General features: G+C 48.3%; 2 protein-coding genes across 2 annotated transcripts, besides 30 other annotated features; both read right to left on the reverse strand.

Moving 5' to 3' along the window:
- Nucleotides 1–12,085: part of a sequence feature (heterozygous, Esmeraldo-like haplotype) that runs on past the window's edge.
- Nucleotides 164–186: a microsatellite.
- On the reverse strand, nucleotides 723–2,789 carry Tc00.1047053503975.70 (hypothetical protein, conserved; the record flags this gene model as incomplete). Its single annotated transcript, XM_807229.1, has 1 exon — nucleotides 723–2,789. One exon carries the CDS (start codon nucleotides 2,787–2,789, stop codon nucleotides 723–725), a length of 2,067 nt encoding a protein of 688 aa, XP_812322.1.
- Nucleotides 2,609–2,631: a microsatellite.
- Nucleotides 2,694–2,734: a microsatellite.
- Nucleotides 2,797–2,822: a microsatellite.
- Nucleotides 2,851–2,877: a sequence feature (AT_rich).
- Nucleotides 2,881–2,923: a microsatellite.
- Nucleotides 3,016–3,037: a sequence feature (AT_rich).
- Nucleotides 3,038–3,065: a microsatellite.
- Nucleotides 3,073–3,157: a sequence feature (A-rich).
- Nucleotides 3,242–3,273: a microsatellite.
- Nucleotides 3,539–3,560: a sequence feature (AT_rich).
- Nucleotides 3,679–3,699: a sequence feature (AT_rich).
- Nucleotides 3,736–3,761: a sequence feature (AT_rich).
- Nucleotides 4,011–4,054: a microsatellite.
- Nucleotides 4,107–4,126: a microsatellite.
- Tc00.1047053503975.100 (hypothetical protein, conserved) lies at nucleotides 4,197–9,974 on the reverse strand (the record flags this gene model as incomplete). Its single annotated transcript, XM_807230.1, has 1 exon — nucleotides 4,197–9,974. The coding sequence occupies one exon, from the start codon at nucleotides 9,972–9,974 to the stop codon at nucleotides 4,197–4,199; it is 5,778 nt and encodes a 1,925-aa protein (XP_812323.1).
- Nucleotides 8,135–8,289: a microsatellite.
- Nucleotides 10,408–10,430: a sequence feature (AT_rich).
- Nucleotides 10,736–10,773: a sequence feature (C-rich).
- Nucleotides 10,780–10,826: a microsatellite.
- Nucleotides 10,833–10,862: a microsatellite.
- Nucleotides 11,062–11,090: a microsatellite.
- Nucleotides 11,194–11,225: a microsatellite.
- Nucleotides 11,249–11,288: a microsatellite.
- Nucleotides 11,375–11,437: a sequence feature (GA-rich).
- Nucleotides 11,453–11,484: a microsatellite.
- Nucleotides 11,561–11,588: a microsatellite.
- Nucleotides 11,670–11,725: a microsatellite.
- Nucleotides 11,732–11,758: a microsatellite.
- Nucleotides 11,948–11,983: a microsatellite.

Genomic DNA, 12,085 nt, shown 5'->3' on the forward strand with positions numbered 1-12,085 from the left:
TCACAACAAGACACTCGAACCGCCTTTTCGTATTTGTTTTCATATCTGGTATGAATCTTCCCGCCATGGGGCGTTTGAGCTCAATGTCGCGCGTCAAGATGAGCAGAGGGCACTTCGTTCCCAAAGTCCCTCGGAAAGTTGGTGCGCCCCTTCATTGCCTTTTTTGTTGTTGTTGTTGTTGTTGTTCTCTCCTTCTTTCTGGCTGAACTCCCTGGTGGTACATGTGACACCCGTGGAAGCTGCTTGAGGCACCCTCATCCTGCTCTGAAGCAAAACCTCTCCGCTGTGTCCAAGATCCGCTGAGGGCGTCAATATCTCCGTCTTCTCACCATCCACAACCCCGCGGTAAGGCAGCAGGCCAAACCCAGCGGAAATCAAATTCATGGTTGCCAAGACAACACCCCCATCGGCTTCCCTGCTGCGCTGATGCACGGTCGCCACAACACTCGCGTTCCTTTTGTTCATCTCCCTCCCGATGCGGCTCAGCTCGCTGAAAGACCGAGCAAATTGATACATTGGTCGTGTTGAAGTCCAACAGGCGTACCTAACTAGCCGCATGCAAAGGCAAGGAGTAAAGCAACAGTATCACTTATTGCTGCGAAACAGTTGCCTTGAAAAAGACAATTTATGATTTTGTCAACTCCCAAATTTGCCCGCAGTCACGCGCCATGTTTCTGCGCTTCCGGCCGCCCGCGGTTCGCCAAATAGTAACTCTTTAAAGACTATTCTGACATGACTCTGAACACCAGCGTATTGGCATTTTCCGGCTCCTCCAGCAGCTGTTTCAAGTCCTTAATGACGTTTTCAAGGAAGCAAGCAAATCCATGGCTATTTGTGTTGGATTCTTGTGCCTTTTTATTCAATTCAACCTGATGCGCCTCAACTGCCTCAATAAAATGAAGTACGCTGCCGCTGTGTGGGGATTTATTCGCCATCTTTCCAATCTCCTCTGCGTGCCGCAGCATTTCCTCACAAATGATGTTCGTTTCATATATGCAGAGAGCGTGGACTGAAATGCAGGGTCCGTTAATGGCGCAACAAAGAGGCTCGGCAGTTTTGGCCGCACACCTCCGCACCACGTCCACAAAAGGTATTGTCCCGTCTTCTGAAATGGCAATCGTTAGCGAAGAAAGAAGTACATCCTTCTCCTTCTTGTCCCATTGCCTCAACAGCAATGTCCCAAGAATAAGCCGATCCACGTCGGTCCTCTTGTCGTTGGCGGTTTTCATGTGCCTTTCGCAGTCTTCGGCCGTCTTGATATCCACGGCAGTGGTGTCGAGAACCATCGAACCCAAAATGGGGGAGCGTCCAAACAAAATTGCCGCCCCGGCAGTTGTCGGGGTGTTCGAAGAGAGTAAATCTCGTACGTTATTCCCGTGCAAAGAATCCAGGGTCAACGACATGGAAACCTGCCTATCCGCACTCTTCTCTCGCGCCTCGAGCCGTGCTACAATAAGCTTCAGCGTCGACAGCACCAGTCTGTCCGGTGCCGTTGGCGCCCTTGCGTCCCACGAGACCAGAAGTGCTGCATTGTGACCAAGCAAAAAACCGTCGACCATATTGGAGACGAGATTTGACTGAATCTCTCTCTTACTTTCTCCGTCCGTAATTATGACCTCGTCTGGAGTGTACTTCATCTGCTTCAACGTGACGGTATCGCCATCAACCTTCAATGCGGCGCTTGCGGTCGTCAGTTCCTCGTCCTTCTCGACAAGCACAAGCGTCTTTATGCGGGTGTCTTTCTCTTTTGCCGGGGATTGGGAGGCCCATACAATCGATTCCAATTCATCCAAGTCAGACAACGTCACCTCCATCTTCGTCTCACCACCCCCTGTGCTAAAAGCAGGCTCATTCTCAGCACATCTTCCTGGAAAAAAGATCTTAACAGACTCAGGGGAGAGATTCTCCCAAATTGACCGTGATTCTGGACTTATTTGCGTCGGGGTATTCGGGGGGCTTGCTGGGGCGGAAAAGGAACCGAGTTCATCATTTGTATCGCTCATTAACCGGATGGTTGAACTCCCACAACCAAGATTCGACGGAAAAGTGAAGGAGTAAGGAACTTGCAAATTAACCACCACACCAAGCTCCGTGTGTGGCCGATGCGTGGAGCCATAAGAGCCCCCCATACCATAAAAGGGGCCGTACGAACCCCTCAAACCGTACACAAGGCCCGTTGGGGAACCGTCAACCATTTCCAACTGCGATCCATATTCCAAATCCATCTCTTGCATGTTGTCCATAGGTCCAAAGGCAAAATAATTTCCCACGCTGTTTTCATAGATGCTCTCATACCCATTCTCATAAAGATCTCCATTCTCTAAAGGGCCCATGTGACCTGTCTCACCGCCCCCAGCATTGTAGTTACTATTGCGTGCCAGAATGGGCGAGAAGAAGCCGTTTGTCGAGGTGCCGGAGCTTTTTTCCTCCCTTTGCATGCGGTTAGGATCCGAAAATGGGGAGCCTTCTTTTCCCCTTGCAGACATCCGTGGATGAATTGCCGCTCCTCTACAAAACAGAGCCGTAGCGTTGTCCTTATGCCCCTCTCCCCACAGTGATGGAGTCAGTCTTTGGCCACACGTTCCGCCCTGCGCGCCCGTCCTCTTCCTTTTTTTTTTTTTTTTTTTTTTTGAGCCAACACAAAAAGAAAACAAAAAACAACAAAAAACGCATATAACACCGAAAGCAAGCAAGTGTGTGTGTGTGTGTGTGTGTGTGTCTGTGTGTGTACGTGAAGAAAAAGGCGTGTGAAAGCCAGTAGTTATTGAAATAAAAAAGGATGTACACATACCCCAGAAGAAAGAAAGAAAGAAAGAAAGAAATAATAATAATGTCAAAATAATTTCTGGGTAAAAAAAATAAATAAATAAATAAAAAGAAAATAACAATGATAGTAATAGTAATAACAATAATGATAATAATACGATGACCAATCCCTATACACATGCTAGAAGAGGTAGAAGAAGTCAAGCCGAGAACACCGCCAAAGGCGTCAGGACAATTGCCTGCATACACTTAAAAAAAATAAAATAAAATAAAATAAATAAATAAATAAATAAATAAATGCTTCCCAACAAATATAAACATAGGAAAAGATAGAGAAAAAAAAATAATTAAGAAAAAAAATAAATGATTGACAAAAAAAAAAAAAAAAGAATGTCGCACTATTCCTCAACACTTTTGGGACAACATCTGCAATGGCGAGATGTCGTCACCAACCCACATAAAACGGGGAAATGGGATATACATGCATATATATATATATATATATATCCACTCTGATCGAGTTCACCCAGTGGCACCAGCGATATGACGTCTGTACGGCTAGACACCTCTCCCGCAGGAGGCTCTATTTGCGTGAGGATCCCCTGCCTTGCATACCCGTAGCCAAAAGAATGGAGTTTTGCACAAAACAAACAAAAAATAACAAAAACAATATGTATATGCATACATACATATATATATGGACCAACAAATTTATAAATATAAACACGCGCCCTTCATTTTTTTCTTTTTTCTCACTTTTTTCTCCCCTCACTAAAAATAATAAATATTAAAAAGAAAACGTAAAGGAACAATGCCCATTCTTCCCTCCTTTCAGCCACGTTGCAAAGGTTCGTGCACCGTGACACATATACGCATCGGCAATGGCCTTTCCTCTTCGGTAATCGGTGTCTGTTTTTTTTTTTTTTTTTATTACCGCTCATTTCTGCGAGAAACATACATATAAATTGCATAAAAATAAATAAATAAATAAAAATCATGCATTAAATAAAAAAATCTAACACTAATTCTTCATTTTTGCTCTGTACGCAAAAATTCTGGCTTCTGACGTCCTCCACTACATGCGTTGTTACGCGCCGGGTAAGAAAAATACACATTGTGCACATTTTGCGCGGATTTCTCAATGGCACCCAGCATATATATAAAAAAGGTCAATTTAACCAACTCATCTAAGCACATAAAGAAATGGCCACTGAACAAACGCACCCCAACAATACTGAACCACAATATAAACATGTATATTTATATATATATAGATATAATATATATACTTCGGCTGTAGTTTTTGTTCATTATAAATATTTTATACATTCACACAAATGAATAATAATAATAATAATAAGAGATCTCGAGGCAGATTGGACAATCAATATACCTCTTATGGCGCCTAAAGCTTTTCATTTGCTGCTTCTTCAGTGTGTTTGCTTGTAGACTTTGGGTAACCGACCTTTTGGATCACGCAGCATCTCCTCCGCGTCCTTAAGCACCAATTCCAGGTTTGCGTTACTGTTGGCAAGCCGCTCCTTATCAGCCCCTGTCGCATTCTTCAGACGCATTTGCATCTGTGCCTGGGCCCTCGTTGAAAACATCACAAAGCGCCGCAGTCCGCCATCACGCACAGTGGGGTTTGAGGTTCCATGTACACTCTTCGCCAGCCCGCCAAAATCCGTGGCCGCGTCTGCGGCAGCCGTGTTAGCCACCAGGCCAAGGGAGACAACCGTGATACATGGACCGCCGAGCGCATAGTGGAGTAACCCGCGCTCCTTCGGACGTACCTCCAGCGCCTTGCTGTACAGCTTCGCGTTGTGCCCCGCCAGGACAGTAAGAAAAGAAGAAAGAATTACATCATCCGATTTTCGCGCCTTGTAAACAAATAGGCTGACAAGCACAGCCTTGTCGGCTTCGCAGACGCTGACACCTTTCTTCAGATTTGCCAGAAGTTCAGCAGCGCTATTTCCAAGTTCCATCTTGGCACCTGAAATACACGGGCCAAAGAGGGGCGAGGAGGCGTAAGAAATCGGTTCGTAGTCCGCCCCATCGGTCTGTAAATCCTTCGCAGCGCTGCCGTCGGGCTTCATCGCAGAAAGAACAACAAATAACTCTCCCTCATCTTCCATCTTCAAAAAAACGCTTCGGGCGGAGCGCATTAGCATGTCCACACCCGATGTGGATCCCTCGTCATCTGCCGTTAAGAGAGCAGTGTTGTGGCCACCGATGAAGTGATCAACGAGTGAGTCAACCGTCGTAGAGCGGAGAACTGCCGCGGAACTGGGGCGCTGGACCAACTCGTTGATTGGGAACCTTTTCTCCCCATCATTGGTGTCCACAATGAACCCTTCCTCATCGCCCTTCACGCTGCGGGAAAGACTACCGCTGCGTCTCTCAGTAATAACGGCCACCACGCGGATTGCGGAATCAACGGCGCTGCCGTCCTGTTGTGGAGCCGCATAGGCGGCGGGCTGCATTTCCTCCGGCTTCTGTAGCAGCTCCTTCGCATCTGCGAGACGCTGCTGCAACTGCTTCAAGGACGCTTCACAGCGCTCCTTTTCCTTCGGAGTAGTGGCCTTCTGTAACTTCGCCTCGGCGGACGCAATCGCCTCCGTCATGTTCTTAACAAAAACCTTGACACTGCCACCACGCGGCTTACTGTTTGTCAGCATGACCTTGGACTGGGCATTTAGGGCCTCCGTGGCTTTCTCATCAAGGGTTGCATAGCTGACAAGCACCGCTGAAGAGCAGGACCCAATGAAAGCATGGCCAAAAAGTTGGCGCACGTACTCTGGATTCTTTTCCATAACTCCGACATAGGGCCGCATGTCCAGCGCACTGATCGCAAACAGAGATGCAACCTTTACATCTCCCTCAAAAATTTGCTTCAATACCGCTGTGCACACAATGTATTCATCGTCCTTCACCAGTTCCGCAGCCCTCGTAAGCGCGGAACGGAGAACGGGTTCCACATCGGCCGCAGTCTTCACCACCTTTGGTGTCATTTCGTGCAGAACCACACCATATAGCGAAGAGCTCGCAACAACAAGCGGCCTCGCCTCAGCCTTGCCAAACAGGTCGGACACAACCTGTTTTCCCTTCACAACGCTCATGTAAAGCGTAAACTCATTGGCGAGACCATTCTTTGTCTCCTTCAAAACACCCTCGAGGATGCTCTGCACAATGCTCCATGTAATTTGTTTCTCTACCGCCAACCCAGGGATCACCTCCGCAGCCAAAAGCGCTATGTTATTACCATCCCCCAAAATTTTTTGCATTCTTTTGGCCACCTTCGATTCAATTGGCATCCCCTCAAAACAATTAATGTGCTCATCAACGGTGCACTTTTTTAATTCCCCCTTCACAGACAACTCGATGGTATTGCTTACGGGCTGCTTTCCTACTGTTACTGCAATCCTCACGGAGTTCTGCCACGGTTCAGCCTCGCCACCAGCAGGATCACTGCTCTCCAAGGCCTTCAATTTGGAGGTTGCAGCCGTGCTCGCGCTTTCCGGCTTCGGCTTCGCCTCATCAGTGACGCTTTCCCGCAAAGGAAGAAGGGAATTGTTAACTTCCGGCTTTGCGTCTTCCGGCTTCGTCTCTTCCGGCTTTGTCTCTTTCGGCGTTTCTTCAGGCTTCGTCGCTTCCGGCTTCGTCGCTTCCGGCTTCGTCGCTTCCGGCTTCGTCACTTGCGGCTTCTTTTCTTCTGGCTTTACGACTTCCAACTTCGTCTCTTCCGGCTCCGCGTCTTCCGGCTTCTTCCCTTCCGGCTTCGCGTCTTCTGGCTTCTTCCCTTCCGGCTTCTTTTCTTCTGGCTTAACGACTTCCAACTTCGTCTCTTCCGGCTTCGCGTCTTCCGGCTTCGTCTCTTCCGGCTTCGCGTCTTCCGGCTTCTTCCCTTCCGGCTTCTTCCCTTCCGGCTTCGTGTCTTCTGGCTTCTGCTTCTCCCCATCAATGGCGTTTTCCCGCGAAACTCGAGAGGAAGTGTAGACCTTTGGCTTCACAGCTTCCGGCCTGGCCATCATTTCCTTTGCGTCATCCAGTACTATCGCCATCTTTCGCATTAGCCGTCCATACCGTGCCTTTTCCGTAGCATCTTTTGATGACTCCGCCATAGACCTGCACCTTCTCTCCTCCTCTTGCGTAAACTCCAAGAAGCGGGCGAGATTGCCGCTGCGCGGGGGGGAATTCTTCACCTTCCGCAGTTTCTCAACGTTCTTGAGAATACTCGTCTCCCCCGTGGCATCACCCCCGGACACGGCAGCAACAACCAGCGAGTAGCTGTTGCCTCCCACTGCGTCCCTGAAGAGGGGAACGGGCACAACTTTCTCATCCTTTTCGTGGAGGGCCGCAAGGCAGTCGGCTCGCCCCCGGAGGAACGCAACCTGCAACGCCGAGAGAAACACATCGGGGGGCATGCTACCCCGATTCTTGATCTGTTTCACCACCAAATGCATAAAAACAATCTCTTTGGCATCAGTCGACGCCTTTAGCGCGTCTTGCAGAAACTTCTCGGCCTCAATTTCATTCTTCACCGTCCTATCCTGGAGGTCCACGATGCATGCGCCGTACATTGGGTTAAATCCGAGCTGCAATGACTTGGCCTCTTTGGTCGAGGAAGTGAAAAGGTCCTTCATACTATCGACAGCTGAAATCGCGGCGGCGGTCATGTAGACCTCGTACTTGGTTCCCTTCTCCTCCTCGTTCCTCTTGAGTGTGGCCATGACGGACTTCAATAAGGTCTGCGCGACGTTCAGGCTGACCGATTCCTGCAGCTTACCGTTTGCCAGGATCACGGTACAGTGATGGCTCGCCTCCACCTGGCGCAGGAGCTCCTGTAGCAGCACAGAGCTCCCCACTTTCAAATTGTTGGCTCGCACAACTTCGTCCGCCTCGTACTCCGCAGTATTGCCGTCTGCGTCCTTCATTGGCACCCTCTTCTCAGCCTCCTTGCCCGCAACTGCTGAGGCAGCAGCATCGCTCAGAACCAGCAACGCGTGAATATTGTCGTTGAGCTCCGTTGGTGCGGCGGTCTTGGTGGGCTTGGCCTCCCCCTTAGAAACCTCAGGTTCCTTCGGCTTCAAGGCGGCCTTCAACTCGCCTTTGTTCTCAGTGTTGGTATCCTCTTTTGTTCCGTTCTTTACACCAGTGTTTCGAAAAGTCTCTGTACCATTTTTTGTAAAAATTGGCTTGGGGGCTGCGTTAAGGCTATGTGATGGTTTTTGGTCTCGAAGCTCAGTATTCTCCTTTTTCTTTAATTGGTAATCCTCGGGTGGAGCCCAAAACCCGCCAATGCCGTACATACTGCCCATTTCTCCCTTGCCGGGCATGCCGCCCATTTCTTCCTTGCCATACATACTGCCCATACCTCCCATACCGTACATACTGCCCATACCTCCCATACCGTACATACTGCCCATACCTCCCATACCTCCCATACTGCCCATACCTCCCATACCGTACATACTGCCCATACCTCCCATACCGTACATACTGCCCATACCTCCCATGCCGTACATACTCCCCATACCTCCCATGCCGTACATACTGCCCATACCTCCCATGCCGTACATACTGCCCATACCTCCCATGCCGTACATACTGCCCATACCTCCCATGCCGTACATACTGCCCATTCCTCTTTGTGAGCCGCGCATGGAACCTCCTCTTTGTAAGCCGTACATACTGCCCATGTTTCTTTGTGAGCCGCGCATGGAACCTCCTCTTTTTAGGCCGTACATACTGCCCATGTCTCTTTGTGAGCCTCGCATGGAACCCCTTCTTGGGAGTCTTACATCTCCACCATACATCATTTCAGGGTACCGATTCACAATACCACAATTGCTTCCTCTTTGCGGAGCCACTTTACGAATTACTTTGCCACCTGGACCGTGCATAGGCACATTACTGCTCCTCATTCCGCCCATGGGTACCGCATCATTACCGCCCATGCCTCCGTAGGGACCCGCACCTCTGAAACCCTCCATTCCGCCCATGGGTACCGCACCATTACCGCCCATGCCTCCGTAGGGACCCGCACCTCTGAAACCCTCCATTCCGCCCATGGGTACCGCATCATTACCACCCATGCCTCCGTAGGGACCCGCACCTCTGAAACCCTCCATTCCGCCCATGGGTACCGCACCATTACCGCCCATGCCTCCGTAGGGACCCGCACCTCTGAAACCCTCCATTCCGCCCATGGGTACCGCATCATTACCACCCATGCCTCCGTAGGGACCCGCACCTCTGAAACCCTCCATTCCGCCCATGGGTACCGCACCATTACCGCCCATGCCTCCGTAGGGACCCGCACCTCTGGCACCCTCCATTCCGCCCATGGGTACCGCACCATTACCGCCCATGCCTCCGTGGGGACCCGCACCTCTGAAACCCTCCATTCCGCCCATGGGTACCGCATCATTACCACCCATGCCTCCGTAGGGACCCGCACCTCTGAAACCCTCCATTCCGCCCATGGGTACCGCACCATTACCGCCCATGCCTCCGTAGGGACCCGCACCTCTGAAACCCTCCATTCCGCCCATGGGTACCGCATCATTACCACCCATGCCTCCGTAGGGACCCGCGCCTTTGCCACCTTCCATTCCGCCCATGGGTACCGCATCATTACCGCCCATGCCTCCGTAGGGACCCGCGCCTTTGCCACCTTCCATTCCGCTCATGGGTGCCGCATCATTACCGCCCATGCCTCCGTAGGGACCCGCACCTTTGCCACCTTCCATTCCGCCCATGGGTACCGCACCATTACCACCCATGCCTCCGTAGGGACCCGCGCCTTTGCCACCTTCCATTCCGCCCATGGGTACCGCACCATTGCCGCCCATGCCTCCGTAGGGACCCGCACCTTTGCCACCTTCCATTCCGCCCATGGGTACCGCACCATTACCGCCCATGCCTCCGTAGGGACCCGCACCTCTGACACCCTCCATTCCGCCCATGGGTACCGCACCATTACCGCCCATATCTCCGTAGGGACCCGCGCCTTTGCCACCTTCCATTCCGCCCATGGGTACCGCACCATTACCGCCCATGGTGTTTGGTAAGCCCCTTCTACTTTCCTGCCCTCCATTTAACAAGGAAGAGGGTGCGCGCCATCCAGTGGGGTCTTTTCTGAATCTTGGATCACTGTTGCGACGCATCGCGGCAAAGCCTCTCCTTGCATCACTGTTGTGAAGCATCGCGGCAAAGCTGTTCTTTTTGTATGGGGATGCTTCTGCAGGCGGCGAGACTGAAGAATCTTTACGACTGCCGCTCTCTGGCGCTCGTCCTCTTTTATTGGACAAACCCTTCTTTCCACTTGAGAAGAGTTTGACAGTTACCTTGTTTCTCCTGGCAAAATCCCTCCTTTTCAGCAATAAAACACTGGATGACCTCTTCTCACTTCCAGTACGATTGCGTCAATAGGCTAACTTTACTTCTTCGGCAAAGAAGAAGGAGGGATGAAAACAAAACAAACAATAACGGCAGCACGCAGACAGCGGTTCTGCACACGCAGATCTCAACCTTCAAATCCATGAGGCGCAGCACACACGCACACAAAAATAAAACAACAACAACAACAGCTAGAAAGGCAGCCATCTGCCCCCCCATAAAAAAAAAAACGCTAAAGACAAAATAATAATAAATAATAATAACGCATAAAAAGCCAAACAAAGAAAGAAAAAAAAGGATACCTGAAGAAGATTCTATGCTTACCCACTGCAACTGAAGAGGGAGGGACATTTTTATACATGGATAAACATGTGTATGTATGTGTATGTATGTGGTTGGGTGGGCGGGTAGGTAGTTAGGTAGGTTTATTCATTCATTGAGTTACATCATTGGTCATGAAGAACCCGCAAATTGTGTATGCCTCGTTACACAGACACCGTCTTGAATACAGAGGTGCATTAACTTTGTCCCTCCCACGCACGTTTCCCCTCGTCCTCACAACAACCATCCCTCCTCTCCCCTCTCTTCCCCCCCTCCCCCCTCCCCCTCCAAAAAAAAAAATAATAATAAATAAATAAAATAAAATAAAATAAAATAAATAATAAACATAAATACATACATATACACATATATACCAAGCAACAAAAGCAAATAAATGAACATGTATGCGCGCGTCACACACTGTGCATACGATCATTCATTTCTGCAGGTTCAGAGAAAATTCCCTCCCCATACATACATGTAAAAATACGCACAAAAGAGGGGAGGGGAAAGTGAGCGAGAGGGATAACAGACATCAGCGTGGAACAGGCGGCTTAATAGAACAACAAAAACAACAAATAAATAAATAAATAAATAAATAATGAACCACCAGTAAAAAATCGTCCCCGCAAATTCCACTAGTCACACACGCAATAAACATAAACACCATCGCCGCAAGGGAGAGAAAAGAAAATACTTAATACGTACATATACATATATACATATATACATATATATGCCAATAAGTAAATAAACGGCCAAAAAAAAAAAAAAAAAAAAAGCACAAAGAAACAAAGAAACAATCAACTTCTTTTCACCTGCCACCTCCACCACCATCTTCTCCGGGTGGGGAAGACCCCCCAACAACAAACATACACACACACAGGAAAGACAAAGATAGAGAGAGATAGGGAGGGAAGGAAGGAAAAAAAAAAAAAAGGGGGGGAGATGCACATAAAAACAAAAACAAATAAAAACAAATAAATAAATAAATAATGGCATTGCCATTCAAATAATCGTCATAATAAAACTACAAATAATCCAAAAATCAATAAACTTCAGGCCACACATATTTCTTTTCTTTTCTTTTTTTTTTTTTTGTCCACCTCAGCGGTCCTTGTGATTTCTCATGACGGAGCCAGAGAACCGAAAGTTCGAAGATTAAAAAAACAACAAAAACAAATAATAATAATAACAATAATAACAGTGACTATGATGATGATGATGATAATAATAAAGAAGATTTTTCTTTTTTTTTTTTTCTTTTTTTCCCTTTTAAAAGAAGAATTTTGTTTAGGGAGAAACAACAAATAAAATAAAATAAAGGGAAGTAGAGACCACAAGGCACTAAAACCATATAAAAATGCATCCACGTGATCTTTGCTGTGTGTTCACAAATCTTGAAATGTCCATCGTGCATCTTTTCGGTTTCTCGTCCATCGCGGGTTACCAGAGCTGCTTTTTCTTTTCTTTTTTTTTTTTTCTTTTCTTTTTTGCTGCTAAATTAAATATTTCTTTTGTCCTTTTCCTCCATTTATCGGTCATGACTTGAGGTGGACTCCCTGTTGTTGTTTCTTTTTTCCTTCTTTCTTTTTTT

The sequence above is a fragment of the Trypanosoma cruzi genome, genomic scaffold (assembly GCF_000209065.1).
Source record: "Trypanosoma cruzi strain CL Brener 1047053517067 genomic scaffold, whole genome shotgun sequence".
In the NCBI taxonomy this organism is placed as follows: domain Eukaryota; phylum Euglenozoa; class Kinetoplastea; order Trypanosomatida; family Trypanosomatidae; genus Trypanosoma; species Trypanosoma cruzi.